General features: G+C 46.8%; 1 protein-coding gene across 24 annotated transcripts in view; it reads right to left on the bottom strand.

Annotated features, from left to right (window-relative positions):
• The window catches only part of NCAM1 (neural cell adhesion molecule 1), a 355224-nt gene that overhangs the window by 17843 nt on the left and 309714 nt on the right, over positions 1-27667 (bottom strand). For 6 of the 24 annotated variants that reach the window (XM_037065601.1, XM_037065604.1, XM_037065616.1 and 3 more), the window contains 10 exons: positions 24894-25044; positions 24354-24538; positions 23895-23991; positions 23415-23585; positions 21694-21825; positions 20568-20582; positions 16288-16335; positions 14635-14676; positions 11423-11425; positions 3115-3239 (listed from right to left, as the gene is read on the bottom strand). In XM_037065601.1, the coding sequence (XP_036921496.1) occupies positions 3115-3239; positions 11423-11425; positions 14635-14676; positions 16288-16335; positions 20568-20582; positions 21694-21825; positions 23415-23585; positions 23895-23991; positions 24354-24538; positions 24894-25044 (969 nt within the window). Of the gene's footprint in view, positions 1-3114; positions 3240-11422; positions 11426-14634; positions 14677-16053; positions 16057-16287; positions 16336-18199; positions 18203-20567; positions 20583-21693; positions 21826-23414; positions 23586-23894; positions 23992-24353; positions 24539-24893; positions 25045-27667 lie in introns of all 24 variants that reach the window. The other 18 variants (XM_037065613.1, XM_037065615.1, XM_037065619.1 and 15 more) reach the window with 9 other exon arrangements.

Here is a 27667-nt window from a genome sequence, read left to right as displayed (position 1 = left end):
AAGACACAAGGAAGCTTTAGATGAAAATGCTGGTAAGACTAGCCAACAGGAAGAACTTAAGGGAGTCAGTAACTATTGGTGCAAAATAATAAAAATAAAAACCAATGAAAGACGGTGGTGTTTATTCTTTACCAGCCGGAAAAAGCCCTAAGAATGATGTAGGTCAGCGGGTCAACCTTACATGTTTGCAAATACAGACAGTGGCAGATCCCAGTGTGACATGGGGCCAACTCTTCCACGCCCCATCCCTGCCCATCCCCCAAGCTACACTCTGGAGTGCGGAGCCCATTGGCATCAGTACATCCTAGAAAAGTAATAAAGCAAATGTGTTGCTTGTGTGAATTCAGAATGTTGCTCAGGTGTGTGAGTTACCTCCTAGACACAGAAACTCTGCATTGATTCCAGTTTTATTAAAAACAAAAACTACCATTTATTGAGCACCTATTATGCGCCAGGCACTATATTGAAGGCTTTCCACACATTTTCTCATGATATCTCACAACAAGCCTGCAAGGGTTTTGTCAGGCCCCTACTAAACCTGATGACAGGAAAGTGGGAGGCAGTCTTGTTTAGGGCCAAGCGCATGTGGCCTCCAAAGCAGCGATTTATGCTTTTCATAGCAGGGAGCTCAACAAACATCTGTTGAACTGAATTAGATTTTTCTATTCCATGAAATGTAATTCAGTCTCTACAGCTGCAGCTGGAGGTGTCTCAGGTGTAAACTTTGCTGTCAGGCCCAACATTGGGGCATTCAGACTGCCCACAAGGAAGGTATGTTCAGCTTATCAGAGAACTGCACGGGGCAAAATTTGCAGCTGGAGTTATAGGTGCCCCTTTTTCTCACCAAATACTCTTTCCAGTCATATCCCACACATTCACCAATGAGTGTGTTATGAGCAGAAGTTCATCAAGCCATCTGTAGGCGACCACCTCCTAACACGACAGCATGGAAGGAAGTTGGCAGAGTTCCTGAGAAGTCTTCAGATGGTTTCACAGTTGCTCACTCGGCCCACCTCCACAGTCTTTGGAGAGGTGTGGGCTGGGCACACAAAAAGCTTTCATCAATGTTTTTGCTACATGATGGGCCTCTCCTCGGAAGAGCAGTGCACACCATCAGTGTCACCTGGAAGGCAGTGCAGTCCGTGGCTGAGGCTGGAGGAAGAGTAACCTTAGAGCAAAGCCGTCTTTCCAGGCAAAATGATTTGTATCAGCCAAAGACCTGCCTTTAGGCAGGTGGCACGGCCATGCACGGCCATGACCATCGTGGGGAGATACTGGAGGGGAATGCTAGCTTCTTTAGTGTGTAACCAGGAAGTGGACTATGCTGTAAGTTAGCTTGTAATATACCAACATGTGGCTCCTTTTTAATTTAAAACAAAGAAATTTAGCTGTCTTTTTCCAATTTCTCTTAAAAGCATTTTCCTTGGCAAACATCATTACAAAAGAGACAACCAGAATATAAAGCAAGTATTTAATAAAGCAATCATTATGTTACATAATACATATTAATATATAGTAATAATAATAATATTTGGCAAACATTGAGTTTTTGAAGTGGTAGAGAGAGGAAGTTCAAGGTTGTTGAAATCTAACATACCTCAGTGTTTGCTTCACTTATCTTTCTAACTCAGACCTGCTTGGCATAGCCACACTGACTCTTCTGGAAACTGACACTGAGGTGGCCTCTGATGGGAGGTGTTCCCAGCCCTAGCTAGCATCTTAGCAGTAATTACTATATTTACTGTGTAGAGAGGTATCCAAGGGTCAGGCATATTTCAGGTTGTTGGTATGTATGATAACTAATCTCTATAACAGCCTGATAAGCTATTTTGTTCCCATTTTACAAAAGGAGAAATGGAGGTTTTGGAAGATTGGATGATGTATTCGGGTCACATGCTGGTAAGCAGTGAAGTGGGAACTGGATTCTGTGTCTGTCCCAGCCACATCCATGTGACAACAGGCAGGGCATCCTATCCTACGGCACTGTCCACTTCCAGTCCTGGCTTCTACTCCACAGAGAGGAAGCCTCTCAGGCACTGTTGCCTCTGGGCTGGGCCTAAGGGAGGTCAGCTGTGGCTCTTCCTCCCACGTCATCTCTCTCCTGGCTCTGCAATTAAGTGGGAAAGGGCTAAGCGGATTGACAGGTCTGTCCGGCAGCTGAGAAGCGTGGCCTGTAGGGATCCGTACCGCGCTGACTCTCTGTGAGCCTAACAAGGTAAGGGCTCACACTTCACTTCAACAGGGGCTGATCAAAAGGCAGAGCGGGAACACGTCAACCTCCTGGAAAATGCCTTCTTGGGGGCTGTTTGAAGAAAGACAACTGCTCTGTGGCTTATTGTTTCCTACTGGTAAGAAACCCCAGCCATAGACTATTCCCAGTGCCCAGACACTGCCTCTCAATCTCCCAGCAATTGGTTGTGGTTGGCAATGGTCAAGTGTCATTTTAAAACCAAAAAGGGAGAGATGGATTCTCAGCCGGGGGTTGGGGATAAAAGGTGTAATGATAGCAATCTTAGATGGGTGGTGAGCCAACCAGGAATAAAAAAGCTTAGGGCCAAGTTCATTGTTAGCAAGATTGGAACAGCTCAGGTGGGGGTAAAGAGCAGGTGAGGGAATAAGCCCAGTCTCTTCAATCAGACAGACCTGGATTCCCCCGCCTGGCTGGCCCAGCTGTGTGAGATCAGGCTCTTACTGGCTGCCATAAGGCCCTTTCTTCCTTTGTAAAGTGGCAACAACCTACTTCATAGGGGTCTTCTGGAGAGAAAAAGCTTGTAATCATAGTACCTTGCCTGTAAGGTAGCGATTATTAGATATCAGTATGTTATTTGCAAAAAGTACTGGGTAATAGCAAAATAACTTCCTACAAGAGTTCAAAAAGCAGAAAAATCAGTCATGGTATGAGTTTGTCAGCAGAGGTTTTTAAATGCTCCCAGCGTGGACGTTAGTCCACAAAGGCTGCACATTGGTGTGGAGATTTAAAACCCTGACCAAGGCCCAAGGCACAGAGTGACAGCACCCCCCACTCCTGGCCTGGGCTTTGCGTATTGTTGCCACAACAAGGTGGGTGTTGGGGGTACAGGGGCAGGGGCGATCAGAGGGGAACGAGGTACTCACCGTGCGGTACCTGACCAGGTAGTGCCTGATGGGGGAGCCGCCGTCGTCCTGCTTGATCAAGTTCACCTTAATGGAGTTGCCATCCTCTCCCATCTGCCCTTCAAGCTTAGGAGCGCTGGGTTCCCCTGAAACAGCCAGTTCATGCAAATGACATTTTCCTCCACAAAATGAGAACCCAGTCCATCAGAGTGGGATGTAGTGGTGGGGTGGGGCTGGAGTCTTTTGCTACCTCAGGAATTCAAATGGTTAAAAAGTAGTAAGTACAAAACTCTGGATCCTGGTTACATGTCTCAGACTGAGCCCAATCTTAACACATTTTGGGAAACACCCTCCCTGGAAGTACAGTCCTTTCACCATACTAAAAATAGGCTGTTTTTTTCTCCTATCTCTCACTGGTACTTGCATTTTCTTCAAGCTGCTCTGCTATTACAACTGAAGATTTAACTTTTATAAACTTGCTGTTTTGAGAAATAACCTGAAATATGGGAAAATGGAAGGAGTTAAGGAGAAAACTTACATGCACACAACAATCTTTCAAAGCATCCCAGTTTCTCCCCTGGATATCTAAGTGGTAGAACTTAGGTTCATTAAAAATAATCCTAGTTTCCGGCTGTAATTAAACAAAGTGCAATTTGCCACAGGCAAGCTTCTTGCAAGTAATCCTGCACTTAGGGCTCAACGGACTAAGAGAAAATCCCCGACACCTTGGATTAAGATAATAATCATTAAAGTCTTTTTCTTAGTGAAGAGAGGGAGAGAAAAGGTGTCTTCAGCATTTCCCAGCAGAAAAAAAAAGTTGCTGTTTCCCTTTAATGGCGGTGTGTGCTGCGCTTGTGGCACCCCGAGTCCAGGATTGAGAGGGAAGATGAGCTCATCTTGTGTCAGACTACAGGGGCTGGGATGGCTCTTCAGAGTAAGACGCTGATTTATTTCTAGAGAAGCTATCTCATTAGTATATGCAGGAAGCAATGGGGTAAGAAAACATCCGATACAAAAAGTTAAAATGAAGATTTAACGCACTTGGGAGCCCTGTACTTCCTGCGGGAGCCATCTCTGAATTGATTCTATGGCCTCAGAGAGAACATTCGGGAGAGCCTCTCAACCGTCACCAGCTAGGTGTGTTGTCCTGGCTCGTACTCTGGACCACGGAATCACAGACTTGTGACAAGAGCCAGAAAAGACTTGCCATTAGGTCTTGGACAAAAGTGTACCTTTGGCCACTTACGAGAAGGCGGCTGGCAGGGCCAGTCCAGCCTACTCTCCTCATCAGCCACTCTGGGAACCTCAAAATGGCCCTGTGTCCTGCTCTTCCTCTAAGACAGAGAAAAACCAGAGAGAAAGCTAATGGAGCGCCCTGACACTCAGCCTGGCTCGGCAGCGAGCGCGTCACCTGGGAGCCTGTTAGAAATGCAGACTCTACCTTAACAAGATCCCATGGTAATCAGTGTGCACATTTAGGCTTGAGAAGTAGCAGTAATGAGCACAAATAAACACTACAACAGTGAAGATGCATAACCTCGATGTTGTTATTTGTTTTCTTCAACCAGTAATTAAGGCAAAAGACAAGGTGGGCGTTGGGGGTGCCAACAAGAATAAAAAAGATAAAAGGGCTTCAGGTAAAGACTTGTCCTGTTTATACACCACTATGTAGCCACTGGTCCCCCTGGAAGATACTTAGACAGTTGGTTTACACAGTGCCAAGGCATGTACCCTTTTCAAACTCCTTTGGACCATTCTAAATCTCAGATGGTAACTCAGTTGGGCCCTCTATCACCATGAACGTCCAGTGCGAAGGACAAACTCGGAATGGAGTTTCAGAGTGGGCCAGGTCTGTGCAGCTCACCGATGCGGAACAAATGGAGGTAGGAGGAGCGGTGGGGCTTCTACTCTCTGGCTGAGTGGCCTGACCAACTCACCCTGGGTAGCTGGGGCTTTCTAAGTGCGAGGATACCACGTCCTAGGCCCAGGCAGACCGGGCTGGCTGGGGACCGGAGCCTGAATGGGGATGGACACTCACCATCGCAATGTCTGTATTCAGATCCCAGCACTGACCCTGTGATGGAAGGAGGGAAGGAGGGAAGGAGGGGTCCTCGTGACACACCCACCAGCCAAGGACTGGCCTTCCCCAGCCTTTCCTTCCTCGGAAGAGAAACAGGGATTCATCAAATGGTGCTTCGGTGCGGGCACCATGCCCACTACTCCCTCTCAGATTTGAGCAGCGTGGGTTCCCAGCTGAGTGCACATTGCCTAACGTGGGAAACCCTGCTCCGCGAGGGGGCGGGGGGGGGGCGTTTATGTGGAAGAGGAGCGTCCTCTGACACTTGTGAGGATCGCTTTGCCCTGAATGCTAAGGGAGCTACAGCGGGTCCCGGGCATCTGCTGCCTTGGACAGGTCTCTGCCCCAGGACGCACTATCAGGACTGCCGTGGCTATTTTTATAACACTGTAAAAGAGCACAAAATATATAACATTCATGCCCTTTTAGGGAAAAGAACTCCAAACCAACAATTTTATGTTTCTCAGGCACAGAGTTGTCCTTTTATTTTTTAAAAATTGTTTTAAGAGTCTTAGTTATCCCCCAAAGTCTTATCTTTGAAAAGGGACCCCAAGTCACTTCAAAGACATGAATAAAAATCCTGCCAAGGGGTTCCTGTGGGAACCAACAGCCCTGATGAAGGTGCTCTGTTATCTTTGAATTTGTTTGAAAAAATATACAAACGTTTGACAAAAATACAAAAGAAGTTTCTCTGTGACTCCAGAGAAACCGGTAGAAACACCACCACAGTTAGAACACAGCTGTGACATTTACCAAAGTTAGAATGCTCTGACTTGCTATCATTTTATTTGAGTGATAACCATGTCACTGTGATATGTATTACATTCTCATAGAATTTAAAGTATTTTATATCATATATTATTCAAGCATGTCATTTAGGGTGATTTAAATATGAATTGTTCAACAAATGCATATTGAGTACCTACTAGGTACGAGGTAGGCTATTGGGTTTTGGAGTTTCAAAGGTGAATAAGACAAGGTTTTGTTTGCCAACTGAAAAAACTGAGTTAAAATCAATTTTTAAAACTGGGTCGGGGCCCTTGTATAGAAAGAGACATAATACTTCCTGTGACAGTATCTCTAAAGGAAGCACATAGTCAACTAACTCACAGGGATGCTGACCAGCTTTGTGGCTATGAAACTTCTGTAAGCACATAAAGATGTGGAAAGAGTGATATTTGTTTAATCAACTGTCTTATGCATCTTCCAATGTTTACTGCCAGCCATTTTTTAATCATTAGATAAGGAAGGAAGATACTTTCCCGAGCTCTCTGCAGTAAGAAGTCTCTAGCCACGCCCCGCGAGGACAGGGATGGGAGGGTTGGGGACTGCGGCAGTCGGGGGGCTCGGTGCTGTCCAGTGCGCACGGCACAGGGGGCTACTCAGAGGGCCCCCATGTGCGCTCTGTTCTGAGATGGCTGCTCTGATTGAAATCATTATGGGTAATTTCAGCAAAACCAATATTGTAATTATTTATAAATGCTGGTTTGCAATTCAGCAGCAATAGGCAGGTTGCTCCAGGGAAACCCCTGGGGTTAATTACACCCTCTGAGTTCAGCTTCAGCCATCAGTCATATTTTTCCCCAAATATTTTATGTAAAGATTACAACAGCAGTACCTTAAAAATAAACATTGCCAATAACAAGTATGAAATATTAAGCAGCTCTGTTATTTTCTAGAAGGATGTGAATCATGTTTGCAAGAAAAGAAGAATGTACCATAGAGACCACATATAGTCAGAAATATTACAGGCAGGTCCTCTGAATTCCCCTTAGAAACTGTACTTGAAATGTGTATTTCTGGCCATGCAGATGGTCAGTTCTTCTTCGTAATTACTGTGTTACTATGCCCTAAAATCAAGGTCTGCTTCATGTCCTTCCCATCATCAGCAGAAGCTCTCAGGTCAGAAAACTACTGCTGGGCATCTGAATTCCACAACAGACACTGGAGCAATCCCAGGGCATTTGTGAATTTTAGAAGGGAAACAGTAACTACGTCTCCCTGAAACAAGCTCAAGTACCAGGAGTTATATCTTCTGAGTGAAACGATAAGGTGCCACCAGGCACCGGGACAAAGCATGGGCCGACTTGGATCTGCCTTCATCCACTTTGCTCTCTCCCCCAGTGTGGGGCACCTGGGAATATACCAATGATGGATGTAGGGGCTGCATTAGAATCTTTCTCTCTTTCTACCAAATGGGACTGTCTGGCATTAAAATTACTGTTCCTTTGCTTTATTCTACCTCCTATTCCCTCTTGTTCATTATTTCTTAGAAGCAACTTGAAACTTGTGTATGCCTTTTGATTGTTTTAAAAAGTCCAAAATGTATGATTTAGCTGTTCAAATATGAAGCATATTTGATTTTCCCAACTCAGGAACATTTATAATTACATTAAGAGGTTAGAGGTTTGACTTGTCTTCAGGGTATCAGCAAATTATGTATGGGATTAGGATTTAGACACTAGCCTTCCAGACCCAGCCCTTTGCCCTCAATGCCAAACAAGGGAACCTAGTGCAATCTAAGCTCTGTACGCTCTTGGACCCTCCAACTCTCCTGATGCCCCTTTTCCCACCCACACTGCTATTCTAGGGGGACTTTCTGACAGTCCCAAAGAGCGGCTGACCGTGCCTACACGGGAATCAATTGTCTTAAGCATTGCTTCCCCAAGTCAAGTCTTAGGAGTCAAGCACACTCACTCAACCAGTAACTCTTCTGAGCTCTTTTCTCTTCATTGTTAAGGGTCTTCTTATGCGAGTGTGACCTGGCCCTCTGCTGTCTGAGTGTCTGGCTCTAGGGAAGGCTGGGGTACAGAATGGTGGCTGTGGGCTTGGCCAGTGCCTCACTTTTGCAGAGAAAGGATGCTTAGCTCTCTGTGGCCGAGATCATGGAGGCGTCTAGTTCACCAGTCCCTTCCAGCCCTAGTTTTCCCAGGAATTATGGATGTGAGTGTGTGCTGGGGGAATGGTGGGGAGCAGAATGGCAGCAGCAAACACAAATTAACCAATAACAAATGAACTCTGACGAACTAGACCACAAAAATACCAGTTCCCTTCTCATGGTTGTCATAAAAATACCAACAGATTAATTGATCGATTATCGTTGTTTCATCATCAGAGAAAGAAAATCTAACCACAAGGATGGCCTGGGGTTATGGGCCTGATCCAGGCTGAGGAAATTCTGACAGAAGTAACTGCTATCGCCAACAATTAACTTGGCCCCCACTTCCCAGGCCACAAGGGGGCGCCTCCCTGGGGGGCACCTCATGCCAATAAACCCCCCGGGAACATGGAACCTTCCATAGCTTGGACCCTGCTTAGAGGATTTGGGCTGATACCTGTCACTGCCTTGCTGTTCGAGGTGCCTCATGCTAACGCTCTACCCTGTAACCACCTGTGCGGCAATCATTAACAATAAAGGCAAGGAGGGCAGACCCCTGGTGCAAAGTCTATGTCGACCTGCCAGAGACCGGGGCCATCCAGACACACAGCTGTAAAAAATAAAGGAAGGAGTGGAAGGGGTGGTTAGTGATGTTTTCAATCTAAGAAGGAAGCGTGGGTGTTAAGAGTTTAGTTCATCAGAATCAGCATGTCCTAGTACAAGTCAGTGTCAGTAGCTAAATAAAAAAAAAGATCATTATGAAAGGGTGGGGAGGGGTCCATGCTCCGACATGCAGCACACTGACAGGGGGGTGCAGGGCTCCTCATCACACACATGCTGGTGGGGGAGGGGGTCCCATTTACAGATTCCTCAGCCACTTGGAGTCAGTGGAGGAAGTAGGTGCTGCAGTTACACATGCTGTGGTAGAAATAAACTTCTGCGGAGCGGGCAATTTAGCGCACCACAGCAACCCACACCTGGGCTCTCTGGACAGGTGCTGAAGTTTCTTTGTCATGAACCCTACACGCAAGGCTCTGGAGGCTCAGGGGCCAAGTGACTCTGGGGTGCGGTGCCACGCCAGTTTCCACCTCCCTCCTTCTAGCTCAGTGCTGCTGGGCTTAGTGACCACTGTGGTTGGGAATCTGCGGGCACAGGTCATCCAGCACATGTTACGTGTACCCCATGCGGTTTTCTGGGGGGTGTAGTGAACAGGGAACACTGGATTTCATCAGTTGTTGGGTGCACAAGCCACCGCCAGGAGGAAGACACCCACTCACTGAAGCCTTCCTCATTTAGGCCCCACTCACCTTAAACCCTTACTAATGCCCAGAGAAGGGAGGGAACACTTGCCTTTATCCAAGCTTTACTTCTCTCTCCTGTAAATTTTATTTGCTCTGATTTCTCCATTCCTTTCAGTTTTATTATTAAAAACCATTTCCTGCTGCTTGCCGCTCATCTGAATCACAGCCCCTTTGCAACTGGCAAGGCAGGGTCTGTCACAGCCAGGGCTGTGGTTTGATGGGGTGGGGGGAGGGGAGGTAATCATGCTTTGGAATGCTGCAGGCTCTCAGTGAACTTTCAGTACTGGCAACATTTTTTACTGACAGCTAAGACCTCTGCTAATGTGTGTTTCTAGGGCAACTGCAGGAAACATCTTCAAATGTATCTTCCCTTTCTTAAAAAGCCTGGTAGAGATCTCTCCTCGGAGCTGTAAATTAGTTTCTACCTTATTAACACTGTGTTTTGTTCCGTTCTGAATTATAGCATTGCACAGAAATGACCAAACTTGTTTTTAAAAGAGAGACTAATAGGCTTCAACCCAACATCAGTTTACACTTAAGATTTTAGGGGAAGGTCCAGGCTTTGCCCCAGCCCACCAGCCTCTGAGCAGTCACCGCAGTATCTGGGGTGGGCTCCGGGTTAAGAAGAGCCTAGGCTCCCAACATTCCCTGCCCTAAGACTCACAGATTAGGATGCTTTTAAAAGTAGGTCAAAGATATGATAAGCTATTTTCCTGCTTTGGGTGCATTCCTACTTAATTTCATACAATGTGAACATCGAACATCTTCTTTTTGGAAATAAGGACAGTTCTGATCAAGACCTCTTTCTAGGAGTCCAGGTGTAAATGGGACTAAATCAGGACACAGTGGCCATACCTAGAGTGCCGAAGTCCTCAGAGGTGGTCAGTGCGGAGGGTGAACAGGAGGAATACACACAGGCTCACACACGTGGGGAGCACGCCACGGAAGGACAGACCAGGAGCAAAGAACATGCGCGACAAGCAGTCGGTGGTTTTGTTCCTGTGGATGTCGCCCAATCAGTTTTCAGAGAAGTGAGGTCAAATGGGGGACCCCTTGCATGCAGGGGTGCACTGGGCGGTTATTGGTGTTAGTTTCGCTGCTGTGATCAGTGCCGCCTGTGCGCGTCTCAGGTTGTGATTTGAAGTAAAATTTTTTCAGTTAGAAGAGAACAGAACAGATGTGACTCCCAGGGCAGGTTGTGAATAGGTGTTTGCTTTTACTGGGGAAAGCTGTGAGTAGAGGCTTCCTTTTCTCTTTATGGTACGCATGAAATATTTTCACAACGTTGGAACAGTCAAAACATTAACTAATTATTTTGTGACTGCTATGCACTTAATTAGGCTATAATTTTATCTCCTTTGCTGCAAGGGTCAATCATGTGTTTCTTGGTGACAGGGAGACCTCCGGTCACGGTCATTACCAGGAGGCATTTGGTTTTCTCCCCTGCCCCGGAGAGGGTCACTCTTGAAAAGTGACACTTGAGAAATCACAGCCAAACCGGTCTAATTCAAAATTCGTAAGTCCCTCGTTTCAGAAAACCCTCAGTCAGCATGAATTTAATGAAGCACTCTCATTGGTTTCCAGAAAATACAGCCTGTGCCACTGAAAGATTTCTCACTGTCATGTTTTGATGCTGTGAACAGATATATTTTCACATTTTCATGGAAATACGACACATTTTAGAGCGATGCTGGTTTTTAGAACTGCTGGATACAATTAAACAACAATGCTATAAAGCTAATTTACGAAACTCTTTTCTGGGAAATAATTTTCATGAACTATCTGGTAAAAATTCAAGTTTGCAAATTGTGCTGTGGCTCACTGGTTTTACTGTAGGTAGCAATTTGCACAGCCACATTTCTTAAAGCAACATATTAAGCCAAAGGCTGTCATGATATCAAAGTGTCATGTGAAGGCCACAAAGAATGAGGAATTCTGCACATGACCTGAGAACAAGAGGAACTCTCGCAAATGGCTTGGCTTAGGAAATCCAAGACAGGAAGAAACGAGTGGGCCCTAGGTTCCAGGTTGTGGTCCCAGATTTATTTCACTTATCAGAACAAAGAGTTTTACCTTCTGTTCACCAGCGTGGACGACATCATCAGCACCATGCAAGCCACATGACAAAGTCACATGATACGCACGCACATGATTGGTTGAAAGGAAAGTGGAGAAGGTCACATGGAAAATACAAAAAAATTAAAAACTGATGTAAACAATGGGCAGGGAGAAAAATCAACAACAAAATCACAGACTAAATAAAAGGAGAAATCAAATTAAATTAGCAGCATATATAGGAAACATTGGGAGGACAGTAAAACCGCCCAGAAATAGGAGGATAACAAATCGTAAAGAGCATTTGGTTAACACCAAGAAGCATTAGATACAGCTAAAACACTGCATATTAATAACACATCGGGGAGCATGGAAACTTGTTTTAAAATAGGGAGGTGTTTTTGTCAGGACCCAGAATTCAAAGTCCATCCAGGAGACTGTTGAAGGAAAAGAAAAAAGCAAGTTATTATTCAGATTCCAGAGTGTCTCAGCATCCTTGGGAAATAATGGCAATGAAACAACATGGGTCCTGAACGGAAAGTCCCACGATCTCTCAGGCGCAGACTGTGTGCTCTGTAGGAACAGGATATGACATCACATGAAGAAAAGTCACTTTGTTTCCTTTGGTGCAACAAAGAGAGGGGGCATGGGCTGGAAGAGATTTGGTGAGTACAAGCCGGAGAAGGTGGCCCTGAGGATCTTTTCTCACTTCCCCACTCGTCTACCGGTGTTACCCAGAGGTCGGGGGGGGGAAATGCTGGGTTGAGACACATAAAGGGAGAGGTCGGTGCAGAAAGGAGCGAGGTTTCCCTCTGGTGGCTGAGATGAAGGCTCTGTGGGTGGTAAACAAGAGAAACTAGACCTCTGACTGAAGGGGCTAAGGGTTTGATTAAATAAGTGCTTGGGTATTTGTGGGTACAGTTATGTCTTCAGAACTGTGGCTGCATTAATAAGACATGTTTTGATGTTTACAATAAAAAATTGTTTTCTTGTTGGGATTTATCAACAGTCCTTTTTGTCCTATGTTGTGTTTACACCCCAATTTGTTACTTAAAGATGACATGAATGACCTTGCTTTGTCAAAGGCATTTTGGGTTTCCCACCTCAACTTTCATAGGCCAAGGGAATATTTGGCTACTGCCAATGGAAGCTAAGAGAGAAGAAGGGCCATGAAGGGAGGTGGAGATACCCCTCTGTCCGAAGAACAGCACTGTTTAGAAGTAATTCCAGAGAAGTGCTTCGACCAAGCCACAGGTTCCCTTGCCACTGTGAAGTGCTGTCACGTGTGCTTCCTACTGTCTGACGGTGCACAGGTTCTGGCGCATGCCAACCATCAGTGCCCCGCAGGAATTGATACAGCTGACAAGTTCATCCTTAGGCTTTATTTAGAATACCTTCATTCATTAGTAATTATAAATAGATCAACGCACACACACACCTGTGAAAATAGGAGACATTTATTTTCAACCATACTGACTGACTGCTGACTGATGGATTTTTGTATGCTTCTAGTTGCTGTGCTGTTAGTTCCACCGCAGCTCACCTGTGCTACATCTTGCCTCCCCGGTGAGGAATACGTTCATGCTACAAACAGGCTGCTGTCCAATTGTGACTGTATTTCCTTTGTCTCACTATCCACCGGGACCTATGATTTGGGTCAGCAGTCAAGTGGTTCAAAATTCAAGACTCAGACTTTCTTCTCTGTGGATGTCACTACTAAGCACTTTTTCTGTGGGCAGAAATGCCTGATGTTTACAGATTAAATCTATGTCAGGGACAAACACCTTATTCTTCCTTAAGAAAAAATTTGGACCCAAGGTTGTATTTTACTTCCAGAGAAGGCCACTATGGTGAGACACCTTAGATGTGACATGAGTTGTGCAAATGCGCGAGGCAGCCTTCTCTTGCTGCGCCAGGCACGTGCACTGCGCCTGGGCTAGAAAGGACAGGGACATCGTTGTTAGGAGGAGAAAGGGTGCTGTTAGTCGCATTCCTTTTCCAAGTGCAGAAACCCATCATCTGAATTAAAACCATGTGAGCACCGTTCTTGTCACTCGCTCTGCTCTGCTGGCAAAATGAGACCTCAAAAGCATCAGGAATTAAAATTCACTGCAGCACACACGGAAAAAAACACCAAGAAAGCAGACCCGTAGCTGTGTGTTGCAGTAGAAAAGAGAACCATTTCATGCAACACACAGAACCAGGACACTCTTTTATTTTCTGTTAGACTTTGTATTGGAAACTCTGGCCCAGAGAGCGGGGGCTGTACTGTGCATACCTGCTGTCTGCCTGTGCACTCTGACCCCTCCTGCTCAGTGGGCTGCATGCCATTTTCTCAGTGTGCTCAGAAATATTATAAAATCTAAAACTCTCACACAGCAAAGGAGACACACACACACACACACACACACACACACACACACACACACAGCTCCAGCTGTTTTATCAGGGGATTTGAAGCCTAACCCACAAGCTCGCTTCATTAGAGCATTATAAAGACTAGCTTGGAACATGTTATGGTTGTGATGAAGTGTAATGTTTTCCATGACGGAAAAGATGACACAGTCTGGTCTGAATTCCAGAACTTTCATCTGGATTCTCAGCATACAAACTTCAGCAATCCTGGTTATGCTTTCGGGCCGTGATTTTTCTCGCACTAAGGAGGCCTGCAAGGGGCTGGAAGTGCCTCCTTCCCACTTGTCATCTGTGTACACAGTTCCTCGACTGTGCAAGACAAAGAAGGGCAGGCTGTCAGGATGCAGACATTCCTTCCTTCTTTGCTTCAGCCTCTGCCTTTCCCCAAATAGCCATTTTCTCCTATTCGTTCGCTCGTTGTATGTCTTTTAGCTACTTCTATATGACGGTCTCTGTGTGGGTGTGTGTGTACGCATCTCGGGGGGGAGGGGCAACAAAAGCTGGGAAGAGATGCTGTTCTTTGGTCTCACCAGCATTTCCCTAAGCCTTTTCTGAATTTTAACTGGAGGGTAAATTTGGAGAAGTATCCTCATGCACAGAGCATTCTTTAAATAGTCACCCAGTTCTTTGGATGAGTCTGGGTGTGCTCTCTTGGCCACACACACAGCATGCTTAGGAAACCACACTAGGTGAGGAGCCACCATGCATTCACAACTTGCTTTAATACAAGGAAAACCATGGGCGGTACTGTGACCCACAAGTAGAACCTGCAACAAGCAGCAATCTGGCCAGAGGCAGCTCAGCTCTGTACTCACTAGATGGTTCTGTGGTTGTAAGGGCAGGAAGAGGCCAGGTTGCTATGGAAACATGAAGAACAGAAAGGGCACAGAAAGGTGAAGGAGGGAATGGAGACAAATTCATAAATGTGTATATATATATATATATATATATATATATGGCATTATTTTTAAGAAAAGACAGAGATGGGGAAGGAAATATTCTCTCACTCCCTTCTTCCCTGATTTATCAATTTGAATATAAATATTTTAAAGAGGTTATCAGAGATTTTGCAGACAAATTACTGTCACATTTAGAAATAATATAACCCTCATCTATTCTTACGATGAATTCCATCGATTACATGCTGGGCAGTGTTTTGTGTTTTTCACACCTGATCTTTAATTTTCGCAAATACCTGTAAGGTAGGTAGACTCTATCCTTCATTTGAGGTTGAGTGACTCATTCAAGATCATGGAGCTGTATGCAGTGGTGGCAGAGCTGGGATTTGAACCCAGAGTTGTTTCTGGCTTCCAAGTCTAAACTCCTGTTGCTATAGTTGAGACAGCTTGGAAAGCACCCCATGGGATGGTGGGCCCATTTCTGAGTCAAACCGATGCAAGAGGAGGCTTCTGAGCTTGCGTCTGGAGTCACCTCTTGTGGCTGTGCCCAAAGTGCAGGGACTTGGAATGTACTGAGGAGAACATAGCCAGCCAGGCGACATGGCCTTGCCTGGACCCAGTCTGCTGCTTTGGACACAAGTTGGCATGAGGCCCTGGGACTCACACAGCTGCTGCCTCACTTTGCTCTTCCCCCCCAGAAAGACAGGTTCAGAACTCCATGGCTGGTCCTCTGGAGCTCACTCTACTCCAGAGGACACAGGGGAACAAATGGACGGGGCAGCCAAACGAAGTAAGATTGTGAATGAGCGAGGCTCAGTCAGGATGGCAAAGACTGGGAGTGACCAGGTAGCATCACTGTCAGGCTTAGTGGGCAGCTCCCAGGTGGGCAAACACAGCTTGAAGAACACTATGATGTGTGCTGGGTTTTTGTGAAAGGGCAGACAGGGGGAGGGCAAATGTTTATTCTATTTTATAGAGGATAAAAAGAAGCCTCGCTTGTGAAGGGTTAAATAATTTGCTCAGGCGCCTACTGCCAGGCACATCTGCAAGCAGACACTGTTTATTTTCCCACAAATATTTACAAGAAATGTATGCATTTATGAAAAAAGCAGGAGCTATAGGCTTCGCTTTCTAATTTCAATGTTTGAATCCAACTGTGCCAATTAAAATGAGAGTGAAAACACAACCCTCAAAGCATTTCTTATGGTCCTGCAGAATAGAGATTTTTCTGGGCAAATTCCTTTGGCTTCTCCAAATATCAGCTTTGGTCTGGCTCACTAAGAATCCCAGCCTGGGTCTGGGCAGCAACAGCCTCAGGGAACCTGTCTGCAAAACCTTCTGTCCGGAACCATGTTTTTTACTTGCCTCCCCCTTTGGGGGAGTGCTGCCTCCAATGAATCTGAGATGCCCTCTGCCTATTGCTCTTCTCATTTGCTTCTCTACAACCTGGCGCTGCTTTCTGCCAACAGAATTGAATTATCACCTGGTGAAGGAGATAACATTAGGCAGCCCCACTGTGGCTGGTGGAAAGCAACGTGCAGAGAGATGGATGAAGAAAATGATACTCACTATCTGGATGAGACAATGGAACAAGGGTGGAAGAGCTAGCAGGAGCTGCTGAGGAAAGAAAAACGAAGGTGAGAAAAAAAAAGAGATAAAAGATCATCAAGGTATACGGATACTGCATGAAAAATCAGAAAAGCCAATCCTGGGATGCCAGGACAAGAAGTTGAAGTGAGTTAAAATGGGGAAGAAGGCCGTGCATGGGAACAGGCGGCTGGGGGAGCAGCAGAGGGGACCAGGGCTCTCTGACTTCAAGCCACAGATCTGTGGCTTGCCTGCCAAGCCTGCTTGCCTGCCAAGCCTGAGGGTTCAGGCTAGGGATTGGGCCAGGAACGGCTGCAGAGGCCTTCGACCCTGCTCAAAAACAAATAGCCAATTCAGCAGGAACAGCTGTCTCCAGAGGATCAGAGGCACAGGAGGAAAGCGAATGTAGATCTCAGCTTAAGGTGAACAAGGCTTTGGTTTTTCATATTAGATATGTCTATATGTGTTTGTATATTGGCATGTATTTACATTAATGGTACATATTTGTAGCAAAACACATATGTTTCACTCCCTAATTTCAATATCTAAATAAAACGAAAAGGATGGTTCTCCTTATTAATGTTTACTATGGGTGAAGGTCATGATTGTTTGGCATCCGGATGAGAGAAAATCACTGCTGCCCCCCTCCAAAAGCCCACAGACATGGTTCTGTGGATGCTGCTTTGTGTATGAAGAGCGATGGAAATAAATTGTGTTATTCTTGGTAAACAAGTAAGTCTAACCAACTTTACACTTGGAAAATGGGTAAAAGTGGTGCATACAGGACATTCTGGACAGCCCTTGAGCTTTCCATGGGCAAATATCCCCATCCGCAATCACAAGCAAAGTCCCTTTGAGAGCTGGATGAAAAATTGGAAAAACATCACTGTATCTTCATCATTGCCTCGACAGTCATGCTTTGGTCTTCTTTTTTTACCTTCCAGGTGAGGCACCTTGTTAAACCATGCAAGTACAATGTCACTGGAATCAGAGCAAGAGAGATACTAACTCACCGTGATTTGATGGTCTGGTTAATTCAGGTAAAAGTGTATCTCTTTCTCTTTTACTTGGCTCCAGTTGTTTGCATAAGTGCCCATATTATTTTGGTAAAAAGATAGAGGTTTGTGTGCTTTAACCACAATAAATTACAATGCATTTAACTTATACTTGCAATGTGCCATCTAGGGGGCAAAATGTGAAAACAAAACCCTCAAGATGCCTCTTAAAAAGCAGAGACTCAATCATATATAATCTTTAAGCCCTGAAAGAAATCATTTACTCTGTTTCGTGGTACAGAAGCAATTAAGAGGTAATATTCAGGCAATGGAATTCTGCAGGTGTGTGGCTCAGACATGAGGAGGAGATTCACGACAAATTATGACATCATCTCTTCAGGACCTCCCTGCTCTTACAGGGAAGCAGCCTCTCCTGACACAATCAGAGGTTTTCTGCTTTCTACGTAAGAGTGTCATAACAGCTTGAAGATATTTGCCTTAAAAACACACGTGACAGAGGCATTTTCCCAGGTTGCGTTCTATTTGTTTAAAGTCACAGTTTCCTCATTTCCTTTACATGCATATTTATGAACCGCACACAAGAACCTCCAAAGAGAGGAGCCATGATTCCTAATCTGGCAACTCAGGAGCAGGAGTCCTAGAGGTATTTGTGGCTTTGTCTAATTTCATCTGCTCACCCCTGCTTTGACATATTCATGCCTCCAAATGTGGGGATGTCTCTTATGGAACCGAGGCAGCAACCCCATTACTGAGGCATCTCTGTGGACTTCAAGTGAGGGGCTAGTGAGAGACGCACTGGCTCTCATCCAACACCTCCAACCCAGGGGTCTGGCAGCAATGGCTCCACAGCCTGTATGCTAGCTCCACTGATCCTGTACCTTCTCTCCCATGGGGTGAGGGTGCTCCCAGGGCCCAACTCCAGTGTCATGGGTGCACTGTGAATCTGTACCCTCAAATTATAGGAGGGGGTGCATTGTCAGTGGGTGAAACGAGCCAGTGACAGAGACCCAGGCCACCTGTTCTGGGGCCTAGTGTAAGCACATCGTGAAGCTTCTGTAACTGCTGAGGGATGATTTTGTTTACCTAAGTTCAGATAACCTATGCGCCTTCCAAGTAATGGGAGTGAAAACCCAGAGAATGTCATTCCTAAAACTTGCCCTCACTTCCTAGTAGCAGTAAATGGGTCCAATAGCAAGTAGGCTACTTACTGCTCAGTAAGCAGAAATCAGTAAGCTTACTGGTGTCTCCCTTCCAACTCTATCCCTTTCAGGACAGGCCTAGGGCCAGCATGATGCCCTTTGGACTAGGTTCCCACTTTAGCAGCTCTAGGAAGGCTATGAGAGTGCAGGGACAGGCCAGAATAACAAACTTTATTATGATGTTTGAGTATGATGTTCCCACCTATTTCCATATGTGTACCACCTCTTAGCATGCTCAAGTTCTTGAAAAAGTCACACTCATCTCAAAGGCTATGCTACGGTTCTCCTTATCTAAAGGAAGTTTGCTTTTTGAAATTCTTTAAAGCTTAATTTTATTAAATGATTGAGAAAACTGACTTTTCATGCCACTACTGATGCCTGCTACTGTATAACTCATGATCTACTTGGAATGGAGAGCTGACCCCACCATTTTCCAAAGGGTTTCTTGGATTCTTGTTTAGTTGCCTATTTTCATACTATCAGACAAAAAAAACCAACAAGGTCTAGAGGTCTCCTTTAAAACAAACAAAACTAAGCACTGACTTTTAAAACAGCAACTGCTATAGAAATTCTCACCTTTACAAGGGCTGAGCTGGCAATGAATGAAGAAATCAACTTATAGCCTTTAAAGTTCAAGACCCAGTGACTGATTCAGTTCTCAAACCCCAGTTACTGGTTGGAAACTCAAAGGAGGCCTCACCACAATAAGCCCACATTCATGTGCTGATACCATTTAGAAGAGCAGGCTGGAAGACTCAGGCTAAGAACCAGCTTCAGGACCCACGGAAGGTGCTCTCACACCCAGAGCTTCTCCTGCATTCTGGCAAGGAAGAGCTGTCAGCTGGAGCAGACAGCTGTCAGTCGATCCTACCTGTCAGCTCCACTCCCCATTCTGTCTCCTTCCAGAACCGGTTCATTCAGGAGCCAACTCTGCTGAGATAGTTAATTTAACACTTGCTCAAAACCCCAGAATGCCTACACGGAGCTGCTTAGTTTCTGCTATTGCTGCAATATTTCTGAATAAATTTTGAAAAGATAAGCTTCGCTGAGTGTCTTTCAGGAACTAGGAACTTTTTATGGAAAGAGTGTACAGCTTTCTGAATACCTTTTCTTCCAAGTCTTTCTGGGTGACACTCCCTTCCACTCTTCCGAGCTCAGCCTAGGAAGAAGGAGCCATACCTCAGCGGCAGTGAAGCTTGGAGGCACCTGTGCAGGCTGGGGAGTTTGGACCACAGCTCCATTCCCAGAACAGTGGCCAGCTTCCTGTCACCCCTGCTGCCTCTGTTTGCTGGGTATGGCTTACACAATTAGGGGGTCCTTCCCCGGGAGAATCACACGTCTCTGTGTTTCTACTTACGAAGTAGCTGGTTAGTTTCCCCAAACATGGAAATGGCAGGTTGCAAGTACCTCGTGCTAAAGAATAGAGCTGACTGGAACTGGGAGTTTGACTCCCCAGAAGCTGCCTGCAGGACATCCCCATGGCCTGGAACCAAATCTTATTGACTCTTTGTAATTGCAGCTGCTGCCTCTGCCCCCCCTTTTGCCCTCCAGCTCCCCCCACCCTGAAAGACAGAAATGGAAGGCACCACAACTCAATTCTTTCATCTCCTAAAAGCGAGTGTGGAAATCCTTTTAAGTTCTTTTTTCCTCTGACAGGATTTTGACTAGAGGCCCGGGGACCACGTGGTCACTTCTCTGGCATCCTGGCTAAAGGGGAGGTGGTACTATAGTTTGTATTAAGAGACCAGCAGCAGATGCCACCATGCTTGACTCGGCAAACAACATTGTTGCCACAGGATAAATGTCACACAGAAGTTAATAAGTAAACACAATTTCAAAAGACACAAACGTTGCATGCTCTAAAACAGGACAAGGGTTAGCCTCTTTAAGAGGAGCACAGCTAACTACGGTCAGTGTGGTTAGGCCCGGAGAGCAGCGTCTACTTCAGCCTCTAGGGGACAAAAAGGAACTGGACTAGAATGAAGAACTAGAACTAGCAGATGTTAACGCTACCGAAACAGGTAATGAGGCAAGAAGAGGCACTTACGTGGAAGAGGAATATCTGCATTTCCCATGGATGGAACACAGATGAAAAGAAAAGACAAGAGACAGACCCAAGAAAAAAAATAAAATGTAAAAGAAATGGCTAGTATCCGCAGAACACATGGCGCTAGAAACTCAAATGATCAAATTACTTCCAATCCAGAAAGAAGCAATTCCTGTAGAAGGAAGACAAGACAGGCTTTCTACTTCTGGGAAGAAGTGAGGGGATCTCTCTGGCTTCAAAGAGAAGGAAGCAAAGGATTCCCTGGTCTGCTTTTTAATACCAGGAATCAGAGAGGCCCAGGGAGCTCAGTGACCAGGCCAGGAGTTGAGTTCTACAGCGTCATCTTCAGCCAGATGGACTCAAGATCCTCCAGGGGCAATTAAGTCAGTTCTGGGGAGGGAGGTTCCAGAGCAGAGTGTGCCCAGGGCCTGGCAGTTTGTGGGAAAGGAAGGGCAAAATGGTGGGCACACTTAAACGGGAGTGGGAATGATGGTGGAAAACAGAACTGAATTCCTGAATGGAATCAGGAAGAAGCCACTCTTGGAAGACGGTGTGAGGGAGGGAGACCCCCAGGTGTGCTCTTGGTGTGGGAAGGGAGGCGGAGCAGAAAAATCACAGGCCTTGGCATCTTTTTCCCTTTTGCAGTGTTAAGACTTTGCTTCTGCTCCTGCATCCTACAGCACTCTCTGCTCTCCTGTCATTTAATATCTCTGCTACATCATAGTCCCACAACTAATTATGTGAACTGTCACCTCTTTCTTCAAGGCATAAGGCGCTTTGGGCCTTTGTGACCTGTGTCAAAAAGCAAACCTCCAAATCCCTCCACCACACAGTGCTGTTTCTCCCCTCCCTTTAACAACACGTCAGTGGCTTCCCCCTGGGCTGTTATTCTAAAGAACTGGACCAGCTACTCTGACAGTGTCACCAAGCCCTCGAGAAAGAGAATAAGGGGATTTAGTATCAGTCACCACTGAGGGCTACAGAACTAAGAGGTGGGACCACCTTGAGCACAGGGACCTGAAAGACAAAAAGCTGTCATCTGAACAATGGTGGGACAGCTCGGGGTTCCCCACAGCCTCCGGGAGAAGAGGGTGTGGGGGGAGGCAGGGCAGCTGGCTCTACTTACGGACTGGCTGAGTCTTGAACTCGGAGGCTGCGCTGATCTCGCCCAGACCCTTGCCATTGAGGGCTGCCAGTCGTACTGCGTACGTCGTCTCAGGCTTCAGGCCCACGATGGTAACGATGCCCTCCATGCTGGCTATTGTGGGAATATGGGAAGGATCACAAAGTATAAAAAGTCCATTGGTAAAATGGTGTAGCTGCTGTGAAAATCAGTGTGGTGGGTCATCAAAAAATTAAACACAGAATTATCATTTGATCCAGCAATTCCGCTTCTAGATATATACACAAAAGAATTAAAAGCAGAGCCTTGGAATAGATGTTTGCACACCCATGTCACAGCAGCCTTGTTTACAGGAGCTAAAAGGTGGACGCAGCCCAGTGTCCACGGAGAGATGCATGGAAAAACAAAATGTGTTGCGTACACACAATGGGATATTATTTAGCTTTAAAAAGGGAGGGAATTCTGAAACATGCTATGACATGGGTGAACCTTGAAGACATTATGCTAAGTGAAACGAGCCAGACACAAAAGGATAAATGCTGTGTGATTCTACTTATCCAAAGTGCCTAGAATAGTCAGCTACATGGAGACAGAAAGCGGAATGGCAGCTGTCGGGAGCTGGGGGAGCGGGCTCGGGGAGTTAGTGTGTAATGGGTGCGGGTTTGGCTCAACACAAAAGGGTTCTGCAGAGGGACTGTGGTGATGGTTGCACACCTGTGTGAACGTACTTGACGCCCTTGAACTGTATACTTAAAAATGGTTAAAGTGGTACGTTTTATGTTTACACATATTTCATGGGATCAGCCTGCCACAAGGCTGGTGTGAGGTTTCAGAAGAAAGTTAGGAAGGTCGTAGTCCTGATGACATAGAAATTCCTCCCAGAACCTCCTGACCCCCCACCAAAGCCCAAGGAAAGATGGGAGCTTCTCCGGAGGAATGAATTCTCAGTGGAACTGGGCTGGAAGATGCCTCTGACTGGCTATGACCCACTCCCAGTTCTACCCTTGTTATCACCCCTGGAGCCAGGACTAAAAACTTCTACAGAAAGAAAACATACTTCACTAAGTTATTTCCATTTAACCCCACAAGGGGAGTGAGACGTAAATATACTCGATCCCTTGGGAAAGATGGTCTGGGCTTAGAGTCTTCAGATTGAAGACATCCAAGGGTCATTTTTAAAATCTTTAATTGGAAATGTGGCACAGGATTAATTTAGGAGCAGACTTGTCTTGCTGGCTCTGCTTATCTGGTTAATATTTTAATATTGTAATTACATGATGGTCCCTGAATGAGCTCAGGCAGGGCCACCGGGAGACAGCAGGGAACCAGCAGCACGTGTCACCGGCACGTGCAGAGCCAGGTGGACTGGGCGAGTCTGGTTGTGCTCAGCAGCTACGCAGGGCCTCTGCTTGGCACGTGGTTGGGATGGCCTCCTCCCTCTGGGCAGGGTCACGGGAACCAGGCTCTGAAGTACCAGGGGGCAGAAGGCCAGCACGTCTACGTGAGATGCGACCACGCCCTGGTTCTGAGGGGGCGGTGATGGTGTTGCAGCATGAATGCAGTGCTGCATGATGGCACCTGGCCACCCCCAGTAGGTGAGAGGGGTGTGCTACCCCACCCAAACGGGCAGTCAGGGTGCCAGGGTCTGATGAATGCCAGGGGAACGTGTGCCCAACACGGAGGGACTCATCAATCTAAAGAAGCAAAGATGCTTCCCAGCTCACCTTCCTTGGCATCATACCACTTGAAGTGCCACATTTCCTCCCCGACTGCTCTCCACTCAGCCTTGTATTTGAGGATGGGCACCCCGCCTGTGGCCTCCGGTTCATCAAACTGCACCTGTGCTGTGCTGGAGTATGGTTCCACCTGGTCGATGGATGGTGAAGATGGGGTGTCTGTGGGAAGAACATATATGGAGGCCCAGGTGAGCCTCAGGCAGGGCACAGCTTCCAATCACAAAGCACATCTCTCTTACTTCTGCTCAGTCTTGAAATCCTGTCACCTGCATCCAGCCCACCTCACTATATGATTTTCTCCCATGTGCCCCGTACCCACACCCTCAAGCCTCCATTGGTCCTGCTCCATTGCACCTCTGGCTTGGCTGACCTTGGCTCTTGCTTCTTCTCACTCTCCTGGCATCAATAAAGGACCTAAAATGGGTTGGCAAGGGTTTGAAGGGGGGTGCAGCCATAAGGGGTGCTCACCTGCTTGGACAAGAATAAATTCCAAAGACTCCTGTCCAATGCGGTTCACTGCAGTGCAGTTGTAGTTTCCAAAATCATTTTCAGAGTCCGGGGTCACCTTTAGAAAGAAGGAGCTCTTGGTTACATGTCCCTTGGGATGGCTGCAGCCTCAGAGCCCTGTTTGTTAGATTAAATTAGTAAAGAATAGAACCAGTAAAGCAGGAATCATTCGTTCCCACCCAGCCTTAAGCCAGAGAGCACAGAGAAGGGCTCAGGAAAGAGTCACACTCTACCTCCCAGGCCCTGAGGTTGCCCCCGGGAGGGAAAGGGGGCTGTACCAAAGCTCAGGTCCTTCTCTGGCTGGTGGCTCCCAGCTCAGGACATGCCAGAGAAGCAAGAGGGATTTTAGCTGCATACAGGAGCCTATCTATGGTCAAACTGTGCCTTTTCCACCCTGTCCCTCGCCGCCACCCCACTTACCTCCAGGTAGCTGGCAGAGGGTGTGTTGTAGATCTTGATATTGCTGTAGTTGGAGCTGGGCAGCAGCTGACCATCTCGGAACCATGAGATTGTGGCACTGGGGTAGGCAAACACCTCGCAAGTGATGTTCACCTGGTTCCCCTCCCAAGTGTACACAGCCACAGGGCCCTGCAGCTTGGGGGCATCTGCAACGAATGGCAATGACCGTTGGGAGAGTGCCACTGTCATGGGGCCCTACATATCCTGTCTCCTGGCCCAGGGAGGTGGGTGTGCCCCGAAGTAGAGCTAGTGCTGGGCTGCAGTAGAGGTTGGGGCTGTTCTGGCAATCCTGTGAGCTGCATGGGAACACAGAGGGCATGCAGGCTTATCAGAAGCCTGGGGATGGTGTGAGGAGGTGGTTTGGGGACACAGCTCTGAAATGGCCTAGGGCTAACCGCCCAGCTCACTAGGTGCAGGTTGGGTCCCAGCTGCTATTTTCCCCTTTCACACAGACCCTCCATGGCCCCTACCCACCCCAGTCTTCCCACAGTTATTCCTCACACTGTACTTCGAGGTACATGGACTGGGAGTCCTGGCCGATAGTGTTGCTGGCAGTGCAGATGTATTCTCCTGCGTCTGTGTACTGGATGCTCTTCAGGGTCAGGGACGACACACGGGCATGGCTGCGCACCACCATGTGCCCATCCAGAGTCTGCCAAGAGGAAACAAAGAGTGTCAAAGCCCAAGGCAGGGCAGGGGCTAGGGAACCAGGCCATCGCTTGTGCGTGACCAGCCTCACACCCTCTCTCCCCTCTCTGCCAATATCTAAGTTTCACTTGAGGTACCAAATAGTGGGGGAGGTTGCAGAGAGCACCATGGGAACTGGGGGGTATCCAAGGCAGAGACTGGGACTCAGTTTATGTCAAGCTGCCTATCTGTGTGCCAAGATGGTTTGGATCAAGGACAATTAAGGTCTCAAGACGATTTTGTTTGGCATGTCTAAAATGGAAGCAAAACCCTGACCAGCAGGTGTTCTAGCAGAAGGAGCCCTGCCTTGTGAGATTTGGGAAATGTGTGCTTCCCTCCTTCCCTCCCAGCAGTCTGCCTGTCTGCCAGTCCCATGGTGCACGCACACATCCCGGGAAATCCAAATGTGCCAAAAGGTAGGAAATGATATAAGAAACCTGTATTTATTCAGATGCCTCACTTTCCCGGATGCTTAAAAGTAAAATGATTTTATTTTTTAAGAAGCCCAACAATTCAGACAGGGGTCACGGGCTGCTGAGCTGGAAGTAAGGGTAAGTGGGCCCTCTCTCCCCGGATGGTGCTACAGAGAGTCCCAGGTGGGTCTGGGATCCTCGGCACCACAGTCACCACCGTTTTCTAGTCTTCCATATTGTAACTGTCTTTCTGAGTCTCTGGAATTGCAGTGATTGGTCAAGGAGGATATAAGCATATGATTCCTGGGCAATGGGTACCAGAATATTTCCAAGGGTTTTCCCCCCTTGACACTCTAGGTAAGATGGCTGCTGGTCCAGGAAAAGGCTGGGCGTGTGGCCCAGTTCAGATCCTCCAGAGAGTTGGTGATCTAAAGGAGCTGCGTTCTTCATAGGCTGGGGCACACTCTTATGTCCAGCATATGACATTCTGTAGGGAGGGGCAGGTGAGCGGTCCGCCTGTATATGGCATCTGCTTCCCAATGAGCTTGGGCCTTCAAAGAATGAAGGAACACCTGACTTTAGATTATCTCGATATGCTGGTTTGAAAGCCCAAAACCCAGAGCTGCAATGTCATACAGCAGCTAGTTTGGGAAACTCAAAAGCAAGGCACCACTGGCCTTGTGAGCAGTCTCAGCAGATCTATCAAATAAATCACTGCACCGTCGCTGACAGATCTAATCCATTTCAGCCATTTAAGTCCCATCACATTTCACAGCTATTTCAGGAAAGGGTTGTACCGACAGCTATACCTTTTTCTCCCCTCCTATCTGGTCTCTTTCCTAAATTTCTCTTTCTGGAAATTTTTCTCATTTAATGAGTCAACAGACCAGCAGGCAGCCCACTATAAAGAATGCTTTATTTTGCAGTGGCTCATGACAGGACTGATGATGGGATTATTTGCCAGATGCCCAGTTCTCCCTCACAGGGGCACAGACGCACTCCAGGGCACCTGGACTACCTCCCTCTGAAATTTTTACTCTGGCACTGGGACAAAGTCAGGGAGTGCCACTTGCAAGCAGTCCAGATCGAGTCATGTTGATAATTCAGGCTCTGGAGGAGAAAGCAGATGAACTCTGGGCAAGAAAGAAAAGATCATGATGGCAAGAAGACTGTTTTGCAAGGTATGGAGGGCAATTTATAATTATTCTTCTCATCAAAACACTTTTGTCTTTCTTCTTCCAGGGAAAAGGGCTAAGGCTTTTCAGAGCTCACAGAATGACATTGGTCATAACCCAAGTTGCCTTTTGAGTTCATCTGGACTTAAGGTCTTCCTCTCTGAATGAGAAAATAGGAGGGAATGAAGCCGCTGGACCCCACAGGTGGCACTTATTTGAAAGTCAATCATGTCTGGAGTGAGATGTGAAGATAAGGACACTTCTGGAAAAACCAGAGTGTGGTGTCTGCTTAATGGGAGTAAGCCCATTATTTCCACTTATAATAATAATTCTCTTAATGTCATCTTTTAAAAAATATTTTATTTATTTACCTTTAGAGGGGAAGGGAAGGAGAGAAGGAGAGAAATATCAATGTATGGTTGCCTCTCATGAGTCCCCTGCTGGGAACTGGCCTGCAACCCAGGCATGTGCCCTGACTGGGAATCAAACTGCGATCGTGTGGTTCACAGTCCCGAGCTCAATTCACTGAGCTACACCAGCCAGGGGGTCTTAATGTCATCTTAATGCTCCCTGATAAATCTCGGCTCCTCCTTCAGCCAGGTCTAAAGCAGAATGACAGGCGGAATATGTACAAGGCCAGGCAGAAGGAGCTCTATAGCTGCTCAGGAATTATCTGACTGACTAACCCTTCTCTCCCTCCCCCAATCCCAGTAGGTCTGTGCCTCTGAAGCAATACAACACCCAGCCTGCATCAGCACTAAGTGATGCCTGTGTCATGGGAGGGAAGCATCTCAGCGAGGACGTGCACGGAACTACANCTGGGAATCAAACCGCGATCGTGTGGTTCACAGTCCCGAGCTCAATTCACTGAGCTACACCAGCCAGGGGGTCTTAATGTCATCTTAATGCTCCCTGATAAATCTCAGCTCCTCCTTCAGCCAGGTCTAAAGCAGAATGACAGGCGGAATATGTACAAGGTCAGGCAGAAGGAGCTCTATAG

This window comes from Sturnira hondurensis, unplaced genomic scaffold (genome assembly GCF_014824575.4).
Source record: "Sturnira hondurensis isolate 20B ecotype Veracruz unplaced genomic scaffold, ASM1482457v3 Scaffold0015793, whole genome shotgun sequence".
NCBI lineage: Eukaryota > Metazoa > Chordata > Mammalia > Chiroptera > Phyllostomidae > Sturnira > Sturnira hondurensis.
This window is presented reverse-complemented; position numbering and strand designations above follow the sequence as displayed.